The following is a 19,984-nucleotide window of genomic DNA, read 5'->3' as shown; positions in this document are numbered from 1 at the left end:
TAGGTCTTTTCCATTCATATTCGTTTGAATGGCAACGACTTCAATATTCGAGATCGAGGGGAGATCGATTCTGAAAAAGGAATACACTGGGGTCGCTTTTTACGCGGGTTGTTTCTATGCGTTTTTTCAACCGGAATATTTTCACGATAATGCCGGTTATTTTTACTCGATTCGGAAGATCATTTGTACGCGGTATCAAATAAATTTAGTATAAGTATATCTATTCTAATCTTTTAAATGCGGTACAATCAACCGCGTAAAAAGCGACTCCAGTGTAGCACTTTTTAATCCCTAAAAGTACCCCTCCACCGTGTGAGTCTCGATCTCGACGAATAATGTTAAAATCGTGGAAATTGAGTTGATCGTCTGAATTGAGAAAGGTTTCACAAAGCGCAAATGCGTCACAATTGTATGTATTTATCAAATGAGAAAATAGATCGAATTTGGGGATGATACTTCTGCAATTACACTGTAAAACAGTGATAAAATTCCTAACCTCTTTCGCCGTAGCAGTTATCGAAAGATTTTCACTGTAGGAAGAAGGGCCAGAAGAATATTTTGTAGGGGATCTGGTATGTTGAATGTTTTAAATATCCAGTCCACAATATCAGAAAATTTTAGGAACCCTTTTTTTTATCCTCTGATCGAGAAATGGGTGCACGAGGAGTTTTTGGTGCCCCAGGAAGCGGTGGGTACTCCTTGTTTGATTTAAAATTAAAACCGGGAGGTACTTGCTTCGGTTTTTCTTCACCGCTTCCTTTTTGTGTTGGCTTATTGGTCATTCCGCTAGGGGTTATCTTGCGACCTTTGCGAGAAAGATTAGGAGAGTTGGTCATTCTCCTCTTCCTAGATCCTTCTGGCATGGCATAAGAACACCCTTCGACGGGATCGTCAGATGTACCCTCATCGGTTGGCAAAAAGGAAAAGATGTTTCCTGCCGAGGGTGGCTCAGCACTCTTCAGCATTTCTGCAAAAGAGCGCTTTGATCGTTCTTTGAGGGAACGCTTAATTTTTTCCTCGCGCTGTTTGTACGCGGGATACGCTGAAAGGTCATGCCGAGTTCCCTCGCAGTAAAGACATTTTTCAGTGTCCTCACTGCAAGCGGTCTCAGCATGATTGCCTTCGCACTTGCTGCAGCGTGCCTTGTTGCAGCAGTAGCTGTATGACCTAACTGCTTGCAGTTTTGGCAATGCATGACCCGCGGTACGAACAGGCGTACAGGCAGACGAACCCTGTCCCAACGGATGTAGTTCGGCAGTGCGGATCCGGCGAATGTTACACGGAAGGAGTCCGAAGGGAGGAATTTCTTCTTCCCTTCTTCGATGGATACTGAATGCAATTGCTTGACATCCAGTATCTTTACATCTTGAATCAGGGGGTTCTTGAAGCAGCTAATCCCGTGGCGCAAAATGTCATCGACCGTGAGGCTTCCTTCGGTAACCACACCATCGATCTCCTAGTCCTTGGCAGGGATGTACACGCGGTACTCTCTCGTGAAGAGCTCGTAGCTAGCAATTTCGTTTGCTTGCTTCAAGCTACTCACGACAACTCGCAGTTTGGTCGGTCTAACCTTTGTAATTTCGGTTACGTCCGAAAACTGTTTTGCCAGGTCCTTGCCTATTTGTATAATATTAAGAGGCTTCTTTATGGGCCTAAAAAAACTACGAACGGACCTTTCGAAGCATCTGGGTAGGCTTGCACCTGTGTTGCCGGTACCCTTGGTACGGGGCTAGGTAACGGGGAAGGTAGAGGGGAATTGATGGGGGAGATCTTAATCTCTTCCCCATTTGTTTCCACATCCAGGAATAGTTGCACCTGCATGTCGTAAATTTTGCGGGAGCGTAACGCTCTGCCGTACACAAACGATAAATATTCGAAGGGGGGGGGGGGGGGGAATCAAGTAGTTGATATTAAAATTCAAAAACAATTTTTCAAACTACAATGAATCAAAATAAATAAAAAGACAGTAATACTGATACTAATAACAATAGTAATAATAGTAATAATAATAATAATAATAATAATAATAATAATAATAATAATAATAATAATAGTAATAATAATAATAATAATAATAATAATAATAATAATTATTATTATTATAATAATAGCAATGATAATAATAATATTAATAATAATAATATTGATAGTAATAATAATAATAATAATGATAAAAATTCTAAAGTGAATACTTCACCGAACGTCTAAGTCACGACCTCGCGGCTGATAGTAGGATCAATCGAGTGTCTCCGCAGGACAAACAATGACGATCCAGCTTCGTGTTGTGACACAGTGGCCGTATCTTACACGCGACCTTGTAGATGCCACTTGTAGTTGACGTCCACTCGCTCGATCGTATGATGGTCCGTGCTGCTAGCGGGGTAACAGCGGTGCGGGAGAATTATTCTTGCTGATATATCAGCTTTTCGAAAAACCGGTATTTTGGTATTCATAAAAATAAAAACCGGTAAAACCGGTAAAAAACCGGTATTTATAATTTTCTGACTAAAACAAACCAGGGGCGACTCGTGGTCTTGAAACCTACTTGTTCAACTAAAAAATTCTGAAAATCATAGTTTGGGGAAATAAAGACAATCATGTCCGCGAAAATACGCTAGTCATTCTCTCTGTTCTATTTGAAAATAAAACTGAAAAATAATTAAATACATATAGGAATTTGGTTTTGAAATTTATTTTTTGCCTAGCGGTTCAGGTCGCATCTATGGACGTGTCGCTGCATAATTATGTTTTTGCATTTATGAGTACCTATGCTTCAATACGACCCAGTTTTTTTTCTGTAAGATTTGGACCACTTGTTTTGATCTCTTGTGGTGTTATACGATCCAGCTACTACACTGGTGTTCGGAAAACATCAATGAATGAATCTAGTGATATGATTACGAATAACATAATTTCAAAACTCATATTAATAAAAAAAAAATGCCAATTTATATTTCAAATTTCTTTCACATCGCGAAACTTAGTTTCAAATTAATGAATAAATTTAAAATTCTTAGAGGAACAATTATTGAAACTGTTGAGAAGAGGAAATGAATGAAGAATAAAATGAAATGACGATCAGACAAGATGGTACATTCTACGAATCCGAAGGAATCGAAGGTAAATACTTCTCTATTCTGTTTGATGCTCTTTAAACAGTTCTTCCAAATTCAGTTGAACCTGAGAAAGCATTTTCTCAGCTAGAATTATTGCTTATAAAATTCGCTGCGGTTTGGGCGACTAAACTTTGATCATGCTACAGCTAGTTAAATTTCACTTCCTCAAGAATAAGGAGCAGTAATTTCTAGGGCAGAATTCTTTATCGATTGATTATTTCATCCTGTAAACGCAGTTAGGAACAACTTGTTCATAACTAGGTGCAACCTGTGCAATGCACACGGAGACGCCAAACAAAAAATAAATCCCTAATCCAAATTTATAGTTATATATTACTAGCTGACCCGGCAAATTTCGTACCGCCGCCTTGAGTTTTATTGACTGTTGTATTACGAAAACTGAAATATCTAACTGCTGCTAAAAAACATACCTACGATATGTTTTAGCTCTGATTTGTTTTTAGTTTTTTTTTCAATCCTTCGCTCGTAAAATTCTACGTTTTTATTTCATTGAACATTATGAAGCACCTTTCAACCATAATCAAATCATTTCAATACATTTCTAAAAATAAACAGCCATTCTTTTAAATATTCTGAAAGAAATTATTACATTATTTTTTCAATTATTCAAAAGCTTGGCAAATATAGTTATACCCTTCTGCCTGGACAATCTCACTGGAATGATTTTATAAAAAACTTCAGAATTCTAAATAATTCAAGCTTAAAATTCGGAATATACGAAACATGTGAAAGCGGTCAAGGCGGTCCTAGCCACTAAATTCTATATATTCCACAAAGTCGGGGTCAGGGTCACGTGAATATGCGACATAGAGCTGTCCATGTGAGAAGCATGAATACTCGGAGTGATACTTCAGTGACTGTCCTTGGGTTTTATCAATAGTAATCGCAAATCCGCGACGCACGGGAAATTACAGATGTTTAAAATTTAACGGAAAATCGGTAGGAGTAATCGAGATACGCGGGATTATTACGACTTCTCCTTTGTAGTTTCCTGTCAGAATTGTCACTTCAAGGACATTTGCCATCGGGTAGTGGCAGCAATGCATCTGTTCGGTGGTAAATTTGACCTTGAATCTATGAAGTAGTAGTATTTTAGAATATTTGATTAGCATTTTCCTCTCAATCGAGTGTTTAAGTTATTATACTTTATTTTTCTTTTGTTCAAGACTCGTTTAAAGACTATGGAAACTAAGTGTGTAACTGACGATTATGAGATATATGGCGTGTCGAATTCGTGCATTTCGAGCTCGTCTTGTTCTTAACCGATCAACTTCCCTTCGGGACTCTTATATTTCCTGACTTTTTAATATTGTATCTTCAGTGTTGCGGAGCCGGACACTTTTATTGACCTGCTACTACTCGTGTCTTAAACTCGCAAAACTGGAACAAAAATAACGAATTTATTTTTAATTCAACGGCATGTTAAGTATTTGAACATTCCACTTACAATAACTTCATCTGAACAAAAAACACTTCGACCACAGCAGAAATTTGTCAAAGTCAACTGGAAGATATGCAAGAATCAGTTTGATCATGTAGATTAGGGAACATTCCTTATATAAAATATCCTCAGTGGCATCTTCGTTAGGAAGCATTCCCACTACATGTGGAAGAAAATTAATCGAAACCAACTGAAACCTGTATGAATACACCTCAGAATTCTTGCAAAAACACATTATTATTAATTAAATGTTAATTTCGTACCGACAATGTCTTCTTCTCTCTTGGAAAACAGTCACAGCACAAATTAACAGAAACCGACGTTGAATTTAAGTGGCATCAACAGAAACCAATACGAAAATCGCATAGAACTATTCCATAAAATATTAAAAAAAATGAAGGCTATCGTTTAAGTACGCCCCGGTGTTGAAACTTGTTTCGAATTTTCCCGATCAAAGGCAACAAAAAATCGTTACTCACTAAAACTCACAGAAAACCTCTCAGAATCTCAGAAGGGCGGGAAATATCAAGGGTTGGTTTTTAACGTTTTATAACTTTTCCAGTTGATTTTCGTTATTGCCATGGCATAGTGACAATATGGTTTTGTCCTGAACAAAAATTTTGCAAAACCTAATGGCCAACCATTTTTCGGGTATCTTTTTTTTTTAAACATGCATGATACCAATTGTTTTTCACGTGACCATGTGACATAAAGCTGTTTATGCGAGAATATGCATGTTTTAGGTTTAATGTCACCAGTTATCAGGGCTTTGGGCATTTTCGAATATCACCCAACTGCGGAGCGCGAAGGTACATACAGACGTTTGAAATTAAATGGTAAATTGGTAGGTACACGGAGCTTCGAAATTTTCGCTTCAATGACATTAATATTTCATCTGCTCTTTGAGGCAGATCTGCTGCCTAAGCACAGTGCAATTGACATTCGCAACATTATAGTTTTCAATTCAACATTCAACAATTAATTGTAAATCCAGAGATTTGTAGGAATGCAATAGTGCCTATTTAACGAAACATGAACAGAAATCAATGTTTTTTAGGAAGCAAAAACTACACGTTTCTTTTACCAGTCAACAGAATCATTGCATTCCGCGTCGAACACTCGACAGAAACGGACGTGCAAAGTGGTCGTTCTATTACAATCCGGTCCGTGTGTACGAATAGCCAAACAAAAGAGTGTATTATTCGCGCTAAAGGCCAACTAGATTGTGAGTTGTGTCGCTACGTTCTGTACCCGGCTCGCAACTTTGGCTGTATTGGTGCAAAATACCAGCTGCAGTTTTGATCTGTGCACAGTGAATAGATCTTTCTAATTCAAGGCCATCAGTTGACAGTCGAGTCGTGCGCTGTGCTGAGTGATCTCACACCCAGCTCACTGCTGCTGGCTGTATTGGTGCTGCTGTACTGGTGCTGCTGGCTGCTTTGGGTGCAGCTTCGAACGATCGGACAACCACTGCTGGAAGGAAGAAGTAAATAGGTACGTGTTCTTGTCGGCGCTAGTGCGCTAGTGCGCTACATTTAGCGCGATGGATATAGATCCCTCGCCTCCCGTGCCACCATCCCCGAACCCCCTTGACCCTGACCCTTCTGTTACCCCCTCCCCTGTTCATTCTCCAGTCCCCCCTCGCCCCAGGCTTTAGCCGGACGGATCTCAACAGGGCAGCTATACTGTTTATTTTCGTCCAAAGGCAGGAGTGAATTCAAAGCGATTAAACATACTGCAAATTTCTAAAGACCTGACTGCAAATTTCTAAAGACCTGACGGCCGTTACCGAAATTTTCAAGGTCCGACCTAAGAAGCTCCGTGTCGTGGACAGTGATCTGGCACAGGCCAATGCTATCGCTTGCTCTGGGCTCTTCACACGCGAGTATCGCGTTTACATACCCGCACGAGACGTGGAGATCGACGGTGTCATAACCGATTCGAGTCTGTCTGTCGAGTGTATCCTAAAAAGCGCAACCGGTTGCTTCAAAAATACCGAAACACAGGCGAAGATTTTGGATTGTAAGCAATTGCGGTCCATGTCTCTCATCGGCGGTAAAAAAGTTTACACTCCGTCAGACTCGTTTCGCGTTACGTTTGCCGGATCTGCACTCCCTAGCCACGTCTCGATCGACCGGGTTCGTCTGCCTGTGCGATTGTATGTAGCCCGTGTTATGAATTGCACCAATTGCAAGCAGTTAGGCCACACAGCCGCCTACTGCTGCGATAAGGCACGATGTAGCAAGTGTGGGGAGACTCATGCGGAAGATTCTTGCAGTGTTAATGCTGAAAAATGTATTCACTGTGGGGAAAATCAGCATGAGCTCTCCACATGCCCGGTGTACATGCAGCGCAGAGATAAAATCAAGCGGTCACTTAAGGAGCGTTCAAAGCGATCTTACGCTGAGATGCTGAAGAAAACCGTGACCACTTCTACCATAACATCGAACCCCTTTGATCTGTTGTCCTCTGATGAAACCGATTCTGACGATTCACCAGCGGGAACAACTTATGCCAATCCTGGGGCGTCTAGAAAGAGGAAAAATATTTCCTCTCCTAAACTTCCCCGAAAAGGTCCTAAGATTTCCCAAAGTGAAATGAAAGTTACAAACAAACCAAACAGTGCTGCGGAAAAACCGAAGCAAACTCCTCCTGGGCTTGCAAATTTAACGTCCCAGAAGGAGTTCCCAGCACTGCCAGGAACATCTAAAACCCCAGTTGTTCCTTTTGCACATCCAGTTGATGAAACAAACTCTGGATTAGTGAAATTTTCTGACATTGTGGACTGGATTTTCGAAAATTTCAATGTACCCGATCCAATTAAAATTTTTCTTACAGCATTCCTCCCAACAGTTAGATCATTTTTGAAGCAGTTGACTGCCCAATGGCCCCTCCTTGCAGCGATTGTATCCTTCGATACCTAATTCAACTGTGTATATGAAGGATTCTATATCTGTCTTACAGTGGAATTGTAGAAGTATTTTACCAAAAATTGATTCGTTTAAAGTTTTGATAAATAAAAACAAATGCGATGCATTTTCCCTTTGTGAAACTTGGCTTACTTCAAATATTGATCTCAACTTCCATGATTTTAATATTATTCGCCTTGATCGAGACACCCCATATGGAGGAGTACTTTTAGGGATTAAAAAGTGCTATTCCTTCTATCGTATTAACCTCCCTTCGATTCCAGGCATCGAAGTTGTCGCATGTCAAATGACAATACAAGGTAAAGAGCTTTGTATTGCCTCAATATATATTCCTCCCAGAGCACAGGTTGGGCAACGGCTGCTCTTTGATTTAATAGAACTTCTTCCCTCGCCACGTTTGATTTTGGGAGACTTCAACTCTCATGGTGTGGCTTGGGGTTCCCCTTACAATGATAACCGCTCCTCTTTAATCTATTCTTATTTCAATTACTAACGGGTCAACTCGCATGCGACCAATTGACATTCCGTATGACCTCACACGGAATGTCGATTGGAAGTTATACGAGGATATGATTTCAAAAGCGGTCGAGTCGATTCAACATCATCCACCACTTGAAGAATACAATCTCCTCGCGGGCTTGATTTTCGACGCCGCGATGCAAGCCCAAACGAAGAAATATCCCGGCGTAACGATCAAAGAACGGCCTCCCACTCCGTGGTGGGACCAAGAGTGCTCCGATGTCTACACGCAAAGATCCGACGCGTTTTTGGCCTTCCAGAAAGGAGGTTTACCTGGCGACTATTTACGGTATTCGGAGCTTGATATCAAGCTTAAAAGTTTGGCTAAAGCAAAGAAACGCGGATATTGGCGTCGGTTCGTGAACGAGACGTCGAGGGAGACATCGATGAGCACTCTTTGGAACACAGCCCGAAGAATGCGGAATCGCGTAACGGTCAACGAAAGCGAGGAGTCTTCAAGTCGGTGGATATTTGATTTTGCCAGGAAAGTATGTCCGGACTCTGTTCCTGCGCAAAACATTGTTCGCGATGCGTCTCCGGGCCACGACGCGATAGAATCACCTTTTACGATGGCAGAGTTTTCAGTTGCCCTCCTGTCCTGTAACAATAACGCGCCTGGGTTAGATAAAATCAAATTCAACTTGTTGAAGAATCTACCCGGCAATGCCAAGAGGCGCTTGTTGAACTTGTTCAATAAGGTCTTGGAGCAAAACATTGTACCGCAGGATTGGAGGCAAGTGAAGGTGATCGCCATCCAAAAACCAGGGAAACCAGCTTCTGATCACAACTCTTATAGGCCGATTGCAATGCTATCCTGTATCCGGAAATTGATGGAAAAAATGATACTCCGTCGTTTAGACCATTGGGTCGAATCAAATGGTCTACTATCAGATACTCAATTTGGCTTCCGCCGTGCCAAAGGGACGAATGATTGTCTTGCGTTGCTTTCAACAGATATTCAGCTGGCGTATGCTCGCAAAGAACAAATGGCGTCTGCGTTCTTGGACATTAAGGGGGCTTTTGATTCCGTTTCTATTGACATTCTTTCGGGTAAACTTCACCGACAAGGATTTTCTCCAATTTTGAACAATTTTTTGCACAATTTGTTGTCCGAAAAGCACATGCATTTTACGCACGGCGATTTGGCAACTTTTCGCATTAGCTACATGGGTCTTCCCCAGGGCTCATGTTTAAGCCCCCTTCTTTACAACTTTTATGTAAATGACATCGACGAATGTCTGGCAAATTCATGCACGATAAGACAACTGGCAGACGACAGTGTAATCTCTGTTACAGGAGCCAAAGCTGCCGATTTGCAAGGACCATTGCAAGATACCTTGGACAATTTGTCTGCTTGGGCTTTACAGCTAGGTATCGAATTCTCTCCGGAGAAGACTGAGATAGTAGTTTTTTCTAGGAAGCATGAACCTGCTCAGCTTCAAACACAATTAATGGGTAAAACGATTTCTCAGGTTTTGGTACACAAATATCTTGGTGTCTGGTTCGACTCTAAAGGCACCTGGGGTTGTCACATTAGGTATCTGATGAAAAAAAGCCAACAAAGAGTAAATTTTCTTCGTACAATAACCGGATCATGGTGGGGAGCACACCCGGGAGACCTTATAAGGCTTTACCAAACAACCATATTGTCGGTAATTGAGTACGGGTGTTTCTGCTTCCGCTCCGCAGCAAACACACATTTGATCAAACTGGAGCGAATACAATATCGTTGTTTGCGTATCGCCTTGGGTTGCATGCAATCGACCCATACGATGAGTTTGGAGATCTTAGCTGGTGTACTACCATTGAAAAACCGCTTCTGGAGCCTGTCTTCTCGTATTCTTATCAATTGTGAGGTCTTGAACCGTCCATGATTGAAAATTTTGAAAGGTTAATCGAACTTAATTCTCAAACCCGTTTTATGACATTGTATTTCAATCACATGTCCCAAAATATTAGCCCTTCTTCAAATATTCCAAATCGTGTCGACTTATCAAATACTTCTGATTCTACTGTGTTTTTCGATACATCCATGATAGAAGAAACTCGTGGAATCCCGGATCATTTACGCGTGCAGCAGATCCCTAAAATTTTTTCCAATAAATATCGAAACATCAACTGCGACAATATGTACTACACTGACGGATCACTTCTTGATGGGTCCACGGGCTTCGGTATCTTCAATAACAATTTAACCGTCTCCCATAAGCTCGATAATCCTGCTTCTGTTTACGTCGCAGAATTAGCTGCAATTCAGTACACCCTAGGGATTATCGAAAAAATGCCCACGGACCATTATTTCATCTTTACGGACAGTCTCAGTTCCATTGAGGCTCTCCGATCGATGAAAGATGTTAAGCACTCTCCGTATTTCCTGGGGAAAATACGGGAACATCTGAGTGCTTTATCCGAAAAATCTACTCAGATTACCTTAGCGTGGGTCCCTTCTCACTGCTCGATACCGGGTAATGAGAAAGCGGACTCTTTGGCTAAGGTGGGCGCAACAAACGGTGATATTTATGAAAGACCAATTGCCTTTAATGAATTTTTCGCATTTGTACGTCAGAATACGATTATCAGTTGGCAAAATTCTTGGACCAAGGGGGAACTGGGAAGGTGGTTACATTCCATAATCCCCAAGGTATCGACGAACCCGTGGTTCAAGGGGTTGGATGTAGGTCGGGATTTCTTTTGCGTGATGTCCCGGCTTATGTCCAATCACTATAGATTTGACGCGCATCTCCGTCGTGTTGGGCTCGGGGAAAGTGGTATCTGTGCCTGTGGTGAGGGTTATCACGACATCCAGGTCTAGATTAATAGCTTCCCTGCAGGCCGAAGGTAGGCAGCCGGCTGTTCCTGCTCGTGATGTCTTGGCGAGCCGTGACCTATCCTACATGTCCCTTATATACGTTTTCCTGAAATCCATCCACGCCCCAGTTTAGTCCTATCCCCTTCCGCCTACATCCAACCAAACGACAAGAGCACGTTAAGACCCCGGATCCGGAAACAGCAATCAGACCCGCACGATACTCTCAAGGCCCGATGGAAACAACCCAATATGCCAGTCCGTAATATCTTGGCCCAGCAGCGGAACAAATTTAATATGCTGCTTACCTATGGCAATGAAAACCATCAAACAGCAAACCTGTGCTTTTAATGCAAAATATTCTAGCTTTAAGTTAGATTTAGTTTCAGCTCGTAGTCGGCAGCGAGGATAAAAAATTTGCTTTTAGTTATTAAGATACATTAGAAAGTAAGCTACCAGATATAATTGCGCCGTTAAACATTGGATTGTATTTGTGCCGTGTCAAATAAACTATAGATGAAGAAAAAAAAAACAGAATCATTGCAGCATGAGCAAATGTCAATGATCTAAGTCAGTGTGCATTTTAGAGAAAATTGAACAGATTGATTAGATCCGAGCAATGGTAAATTATATCATTGCACATGTAGTGTTATTCTTGTTCTTTCATTTCATTTATCAGATAAATAGAACGATTATATGCAACTTTGCTCAAATAAGCCAGAAATTTAATTTACATTATCAAGTATATGCCCTTGAATAAAATCAAAGCCACGTTGAGAGTATTCACATGCATGTCGAGTTTGCTGCTACCACGCTATAGCGCTTTTGCATAGAAAAGGTGTAGTAGGCAGCCAAAACGAATATCACTCTATATGTGAATCATTAACAGGTGCTTGTTTACTCAACAACGACGCCTCAATAACGACGCTACAACAGCTTGTCTACCGCTCATAACCTGCAATCATAGTAATCTAATGACGTTGTTTTTGGAGTAAAAGGCGGGAAAAGGCGAAAATGTATTTCAATTTTTTTTATACTTTATCAGTTGATTATTGTTATTTTTATGGCTTATTAACTCGTCGGAGATCAAGACAAAACAAACACAAAAAGAATCATTCAAATTCGTCGATTCTATTTGGAGTGAAACGCCGTTATACAGACACCAACTTATTTTTATTTAATAGATTTGTTTAATTTACCTTTATATAGCACAAACGAATAATGACTTACGTTTGTTCGCGGACAAGATTGTGATTACTGCCCCAAACTATGATTTTCAGAATTTGTGGTTGAACTGGTAGGTTCAAAATCCACGGGCGCAACAACAAGAAGGAAACAAACATTGATAAATAGGTTAGAGTAAATAAATATGCAATGTTGCTTTTGTCTAAATATGATTATTATATATACCGTCATGTGTTTTGTAACGCCTACCTAAGTGGTTAGCATTCATTCACCTTAGAATGATTTATGAATATTGTGACAATTAATTTTTCAATTTTAAGAAAAATACCGGAAATACCGGTTTTTTCGCCTCTCCAATACCGGTATTTCGGTATTGGAAAAAATATCGGTTTAACCGGTTTTACCGGTTTTTGTTTTACCGGTAAACCACCCTAGCTGCGTATCAGATCACTGGCGGGGTAGCCTGCCCCTACCAGTGTGCAGAAGATGTTTCTGCCGATAAACTGCAGGCTATTGTTATCGCACAGCACAAGAACTAATCGAAACAAAAACGTGTATTGTTATTTTGCGAATCCAACAGAGATAAACAATTTGCGTCTAATCGAGACGAAAGCAAAACAACGAATGAGAAAAATCGACATGGATTCGGACTTTTTCGAAAAATAGGGCAATGTTTTTAAAAGCGAGGAGTCAAGTTGACGTGGACTATCTTTCTAGGGTTAACGGATATAAAACATTCATTTTATCATTATGGCCAGGATTTATATCCCTCTAGTGCTCAATGCCGCCATCATTTGGCGGGCTTCAGTCGAAGTTCTGGGAAGCTTCAATAAATACTTTAAAAGTGTTCATAGTGTTTCATAGTTATTTTACCGAAGCCCGTCTATAAATTAGCTTGGGCACTAGAGGAATATGATTGCAAAAAATATTTTATATATTTTACTCGTAAATCTGTGTTCTAAACAGGATATAATTTCAAGCCTTCCATTTTTCAAAAAGCGAATATTGATTTAAAAATAACCATTTAATACTTTCTCTTTTTTTTGTGACGTTTCGATCATACCACGATCAAAACGAAAAATCGCATTATATATGGGTCATTCCATACGAAGTGTACATGCCATAACTTGCCCAAAGTTGGGGGAAATATTCATCTACTGTCGCTACCCCCGCACTCTAGGACCCCCCACTTTATTGCAAAGTCACGCAATTTTTGTCAATAATCTATTTTTTCTTTTTCTTACAATTCATAGACATAAGATGTCCGATGTGGTCCGATGTGGTTGGCAAATGGCTGGACACGTGTAACTTGAGACCCTAATGTGGCCATTCACCTCTGTCTAGCAACTCCTATCCCAACCTCCACGTGGTGCCGACCGGAATACGAGTAACCTTAGCGGAGATCGGGTAACCAACCCCGGTGGAAACTATGGTCGTATGCTGACTGGGAAGGGGGTCGTACGCGGCTGTATCCCCCATAGGGGTGGCGTACAACAGCGTCTGACCCGGAGCGGGCGGCTGAATTATGGAATGCTGTATCCCGCCAGCTACACCTAAGATGGCAGCCCCATCAGCAGGATGTAGGTATCGCGACCCTGGTAAGGTAGCATACCGAAACCTTTCATCAACCACGAACAACGATTTAAGAAATACGGAACGGATCAATCGGCAAAGACCTAGGCTACGAACACGGAAAAAGATTAAGGTAAACGATTGGAAATTGGGTACTTGGAACGTCCGATCTCTCAATGAACCGGCGTGGGCTGGCTTGCTTGCTCGAGAACTACAGCGGCAGGGAGTCGAAATCGCAGCGATTCAGGAGGTTCGGTGGCCAACTTCCGGAGAAAGGGAATTCCGTGCAGTAGACCCTATTGCACACACTTCTTTCAAGTACCACATCTACTACAGTGGCGGCAAAGCAGCGAAACGGGGCGTCGGTTTCGTAGTGCTGGGAAATCAGAAAACAAGAGTCATCCGGTGGAGGCCCGTAGATGACCGTATATGCGTGTTGAGGATTTAGGGCAAATTCCTCAACCACAGTTTAATCAACACCTACGCACCGACAAACGACAAATCCGATGAAGTCAAAGATGAGTTCTATGACAAGCTTGAGCGAATCTATGACGAGTGCCCAAAACACGACGTAAAAGTCGTCATCGGAGACGCAAACGCACAGGTTGGGAGGGAGAAATTCTTCCGTCCGGTCATTGGAAGGCATAGCCTCCACTCGTCAACCAATGAAAACGGCCTGAGGCTGATAAACTTTGCCGCGGCCAGAGGAATGGCCATATGTATTTTCCACGTTTGAATATTCGGAAACACACCTGGAGGCATCCAAATGGAGAAGCCTGCTCCCAGATCGATCACGTACTGATTGACGGTCGGCACTTTTCGGATGTTACTGATGTTAGGTCTTTTCGGGGACCAAACATTGACTCTGACCATTATCTCGTCGTTTGTAAGATCCGCGCACGGTTGTCGAACGTGCTGAAATCTCGCACAGAGAGGACGACGCGTTTCAACATTCAGCGGTTGAAAGCTGATGGCGTGGCAGCAGAATACGCCAGAGAGCTGGATCAACGGATCGCAAAACAGCAGAAGGAAGGAGTGGAAGACATAAATGGGCTGTGGAGCAGTATTCACGGCGCCATCGAAACGACTGCGAGAGAGGTGGTAGGTACGACGCGTGGAAGGCAGCTTAACGGCTGGTTCGATGCCGAGTGCCAGAGAGCGACAGATGAGAAGAACCGTGCCAGGAGCCGCATGCTCACTGCGGCTACGCGTCAGAACAGAGAGAGGTACAGGGTGGCAAGAGCTGCTGAAAATATAACCCACCGTCGGAAGAAGCGCGAGTACGAGGAGCAGGTGCTCGCCAGCGCAGAGGACAGCTATGCTCAAAACGACGTGCGGAGATTCTATAGAACTGTCAACAGAGTCAGAAGCAGGAATTTCCCGGTGCCGGTCATGTGTAATGACAAGGACGGCAACCTGCTTACTGATAAACCGACGGTTGCAGCCAGGTGGAAGGAGCATTTTCAGGCGCTATTGAACGGTGAGGTACCGGATGAGCAGAGCAGGAACAGGATGACGATTATGAGTGACGAACAAGCTGTGGAGCCACCAACACAGGAGGAGGTGAAAAAGGCGATTAATGAGCTGAAAAACGGCAAGGCCGCTGGTAAGGACGGTATCCCGGCCGAACTTCTAAAAGCGGGAAGCGAGCGGCTGTACTATGCGGTCCACCAGATAATACTAAGAATCTGGGCGGACGAACAAATGCCGAACGACTGGTTGGAAGGCCTCATATGCCCTATCTATAAGAAGGGCCATCGATTGGATTGTGGCAACTATCGAGGGATAACGTTGCTCAACTCCGCATATAAAGTGCTCTCCCGTATCCTGTTCTTCAGATTGAGACCGCTAGCGGAATCTTTTGTTGGCGAATACCAGGCTGGTTTCCGACAAGGGCGTTCCACGACGGATCAAATCTTCACCCTGCGACAGATCCTCGATAAGTTCCGGGAGTACAACTTATCGACTCACCATCTTTTTGTGGACTTCAGGGCGGCATACGACTCAGTGAAAAGAAACGAGCTGTGGCAGATCATGCTTCGGGGCGGCATACGACTCAGTGAAAAGAAACGAGCTGTGGTAGACCATGCTGGAACACGGTTTCCCTACGGAACTAGTTAAGCTGTGTCGTATGACGCTGCAGGGATCGAATCATGCGTGTGGATAGCTGGCGAAACAATAGCCGCATTCGTAACGTTAGATGGACTGAAGCAGGGGGATGCGCTCTCCAACCTACTGTTTAACATCGCCCTTGAGGGTGCAGTACGAAGAGCAAACGTCGAAAGAAACGGTACGATCATCACAAAATCTCACATGCTTCTTGGCTTTGCGGACGACGTCGATATCATCGGTATCAACCGTAAGGCCGTGGAGGAGGCCTTCGTACCTTTCGAGAGAGAAGCAGCGAGATTGGGACTTGTCATTAACTCTGCCAAAACGAAGTACATGGTAGCTAGCAGAGAGCGTGGGAGTCCCCGTGGTGTTGTTGCTGAGGTGGAGATAGATGGGGAACGATTTGAAGTGGTTGACGAATTCGTTTTTCTTGGTACGCTTGTGACATGTGACAACGATATGAGCCGTGAAGTGAAACAACGAGTTGCAGCTGCGAACAGGGCTTTCTACGGACTGCGTAACCAGCTAAGTTCCCGTAGTTTGCAAACTCGCACAAAACTAGCGCTGTATAGGACGCTGATACTCCCGGTGGCCCTCTACGGACATGAAGCATGGACGCTGAAGGAAGCTGATCGACGAGTGCTCGGAGTTTTTGAGCGTAAAATTCTGCGATCGATACTTGGCGGTAAACTGGAAGACGGAGTGTGGCGCAGACGCATGAATCACGAGTTGTACCAGGTATACAAACATGCTGATATAGTGAAGGTAATACAGCGGGGCAGGCTGCAGTGGGTTGGACATGTAGCCAGGATGCCTTACGAGAGAGCCGCCAAAACTATCTTCAGTAGAGAACCAGGAAGAGGCCGTCGACTCCGTGGTAGGCCTCGCACGCGGTGGATGTGCGCGGTGGAAGAAGAAGCACGATCTGCTGGTGTACGGGGAGACTGGAGAACGGCTGCTCAAGACAAAAGAAGATGGACATCTCTAATTCGTTCGGCCCTGGACCGGTGAACGGTCCGTTAGCCAAAAAAGTAAAGTAAAGTAAGTAAGTAAGATTGTCCGAAATATACTGATAGATGATTTTTGAAGAAAATGAACCAAGGAATCCAGAGAAAAAAAGTTTTGATCGGAAGTGTTGCCAGATAAATTATTTTTGTATTTGACAACTAAATTTACATTTTTCGACAAATGCAGCCATTTTTATTTTAAATTTGATAATTTCATCGTGTTTCTTGGAAAATTTCACATAAGAAACAACTATCATCCCGAGGTGATATGAGCCAATCTCGAGATATAGCATTTTTACGAAAATAAGTTGTAAATTTTTTCCAAACTTTGAGCAGAATCTTTGATGGTCGTGTCCAAGTTTGTGCTTTTTCGTGGTCACTTCGTGTGGAATGACCCATATGAAACATATTTATTTCATGTTATTTGCTTGTGTATGTGCTAGTGTGCGAACATATGTGTGTGAATGTTAAATTTTGAATGTTCGGTATAATTGTGCTGTTGGTTACCAAATATTTGTGATTCAGAGTGAAACATTAGTCCAGTAGAAATTATCAAAATGTTTTTTTTTTTTTAAAAATTGGGGTGATCGTGTAAATCTATTTCAACAAATGATAAGTTCCAATGAGAATGGCTGGGTCTCACCGCTAGGTGGATTAATTTGGTTTTTTGTTGTTGTTGATTAACGCAACTTTCAGAGAACTATTACTTATGCGTAATAAAAAAGGTTCTACACGCTTAAAAAAAGTTCCAAATTTTACTCTTTTTTCTCGAGCAAAAAAGTATATAGAGTTAGAAATTTTGTAAATTCTTTAAAGTTTCATAGAATTCAAAGACCTACAACTTTGTCGCACTGCAAAGCTCTAGCGTGTAAGGGTAAGAAGTTGTCATCGCAACGCCACTTTCGCGGCTGAATTCCGAGCTGCTTCAAATATTCAAATTGAAGCCCTAACTAAACCAAGAAACATTGTAGAAGATCAAAAACTGATTGGTTGAACTCTGAGAGCACTAAAAAATTCGTTCTTCTAGAATCCATTCCTGGCCCAGTGTGCAATGGTGACTCGTTGCCCAATAAATAGATATGTAGTTTGGTTCTTTGTTGTACTTTGTGTGTACTTTGTATTGTGGCTAAAAGCTTCACCCAAATGCTCGTTTGTATAATCTTAAGCACTCCGTATGTCACGCCAGTGGTAGCTAATTACCAGTCTCCAGGTAGTTAGCTAGGAGGTTATAAGAGTAAAGAGGGTGCATCACGCACAAAAGCCACTTCCCGACGTAATACTTAACCGTCGTTCCGGGAAGACCAGGGCTGGAGACTGGAGGGGTTTTAGTGGGTCGGGACAGGGATAAGTAGGTGCCTGGGGGAGTGTAACTACCCCAGCATCTCTCCCCTAGTCTCATCCCCACACCCTGAGTTCTCTTCTCAGGTGTCTGTTTGCAGATTTCCCCGCCACCTTTAAAAAAAAAAAAAAAAAAAAAAAAGCACTCCGTATGAAGCTGGAGTAAACTGTCACCATAGTACAGCGGTTCTCAACCTTTTTTTGTTCGCGTACCCCTTGGCGATATTTTTCTAATCGATTGTACCCCCTGCCCCTGGCTTGGAATGTTTACGCAGAGTGGGAGAGAGTAGTGGTAGATCATGTTGTGGTAGTCTTGTTTAAGTTTCAAATTGACTATGGTTTATCTGTTTGCCACAATCATGTTTTAAGAGCAAGATTGAAAAACAAATGAAGTATTTTAGAGCAAAATTGCTTTGTCCGCCATTACTGATTTTTCTTTCGCGTGACCCCTGAAGGCTTTCGAGTACCCCTAGGGGTACGCGTACCCCAGGTTGAGAATCGCTGCTATAGTAGAATGTTTGAGAAGAAAAACAGTAATAGACTTATACTGCCGGTACCCGGATAACTGTCCCATTATGAAAAACAACATGGTGAGAAAACGGCGATTTAATATTATCCGTGAATTTTTGGATTTCCAGCAATTACATCCAGAACCAATGACCTTAACAGTTTCATGCCAGCACAAGTTTATCGTTGAGAACAAAAAACCATGGATGGAATTGGTTTTTCGTTATATAACTTGAAAAAAAAAAAGACAAAATGGGACAAAATATGCGGGTACATTTTAAAATAAACAACATGACATACTTCTATATGTCTAAAATAATCCGATACACACTAATCTGGAGCAAAATTATAGGTTTGCAGTTTGTACCACTATGCAGTGGGACTGTAATGCGGGTACTTTCAATATGGGACAAAAACAACTTGGTATTTTTTCCATGTTTTTCCATACAAAAGCATCAATTTTAATTTTTTTACAAAAAATATGATAACAATTAAGTCGATTCTCGATGATAATTCAAAAGTGACCAAAATCAGTATGGGACAGTTATGCGGGTGCCGGCAGTATAGAGGTTAATCAAATGTGACATTGAATCTACGCTACTTGATTGTTTGCTAATACATAGTTGTACTATTTTTATACTTACTCTTCTTTTGCAGTATTTTAATATGACTGATGTCGGTTCCACTTCGGTAATTTCATCAATCTGAAATTGGAAATGGAAAATAATCATGAATTCAACGACATGCTATTTTGTTATTGGATTCAGAAGCCACGTCACAAAGATTCTTAATTGTCTGTCTGAGTAATTGTATAATGGTTTAGAGAATAGTCAAACGGATTCATTTTATCATTGGTTATTGAATTGACAAAATTTAATGCTATATGACAGAGCAAATTGTTTTCAGCTATTTATTAGCAAATATTTGAGTCTTGGAGACTCTAACATCTAGATCTTATGAATAAAACGTCAATTATACTGTTTATTATGGAAAAGTTCAATGCCAGAGTTCTTCTGTATCTGCAAAGGAAGCCGAAGGTTTGTGTAGGTGAAAAGTTCAATCGAGAACTGATTCAGCGGTTCGCAAGCTGACTGTCACCAAACGTAAACGGATTCAAGTTCGGACCTGTTCCCAACACTTGGAGAGCCAAAAGTTTTCCTTATACACTGCTTTCGGGTGCTAGTTTGAGTGACATAATCAATTTATATTTAAATTTTCTTATCCTTTCAGAGCAGAAGCAAAGTCTTGAACTTTACTATATTGGCTTTGGAGTTAACCGTACTATTGCAAGTGCTCCATTCTACCTGCTGATACTATTATGAAGGGGATGCACTCGCTTAAGCACCCTTGCTAACTAACTTTTAAGACAATTTTGGCTCGATTGTTCTTAGCAGCACAAAAGGGGGCTATGCTAAATTAAACAGGTTTTA

The 19,984-nt window shown here is 41.8% G+C and overlaps 1 protein-coding gene across 4 annotated transcripts in view; it reads right to left on the bottom strand.

Moving 5' to 3' along the window:
• Positions 1 to 19,984, bottom strand: part of LOC129724603 (uncharacterized) — a 155,876-nt gene that overhangs the window by 117,296 nt on the left and 18,596 nt on the right. For all 4 annotated transcript variants that reach the window (XM_055679607.1, XM_055679608.1, XM_055679609.1 and 1 more), the window contains exon 3: positions 19,199 to 19,258. In XM_055679607.1, coding sequence (XP_055535582.1) covers positions 19,199 to 19,258 — 60 coding nt within the window. The remainder of the gene's footprint in view (positions 1 to 19,198; positions 19,259 to 19,984) is intronic.

The sequence above is a fragment of the Wyeomyia smithii genome, chromosome 2 (genome assembly GCF_029784165.1).
Source record: "Wyeomyia smithii strain HCP4-BCI-WySm-NY-G18 chromosome 2, ASM2978416v1, whole genome shotgun sequence".
Classification (NCBI taxonomy): domain Eukaryota; kingdom Metazoa; phylum Arthropoda; class Insecta; order Diptera; family Culicidae; genus Wyeomyia; species Wyeomyia smithii.
Note: the sequence above shows the minus strand (reverse complement) of the source record. Positions and strands in the feature narration are given on the sequence as shown.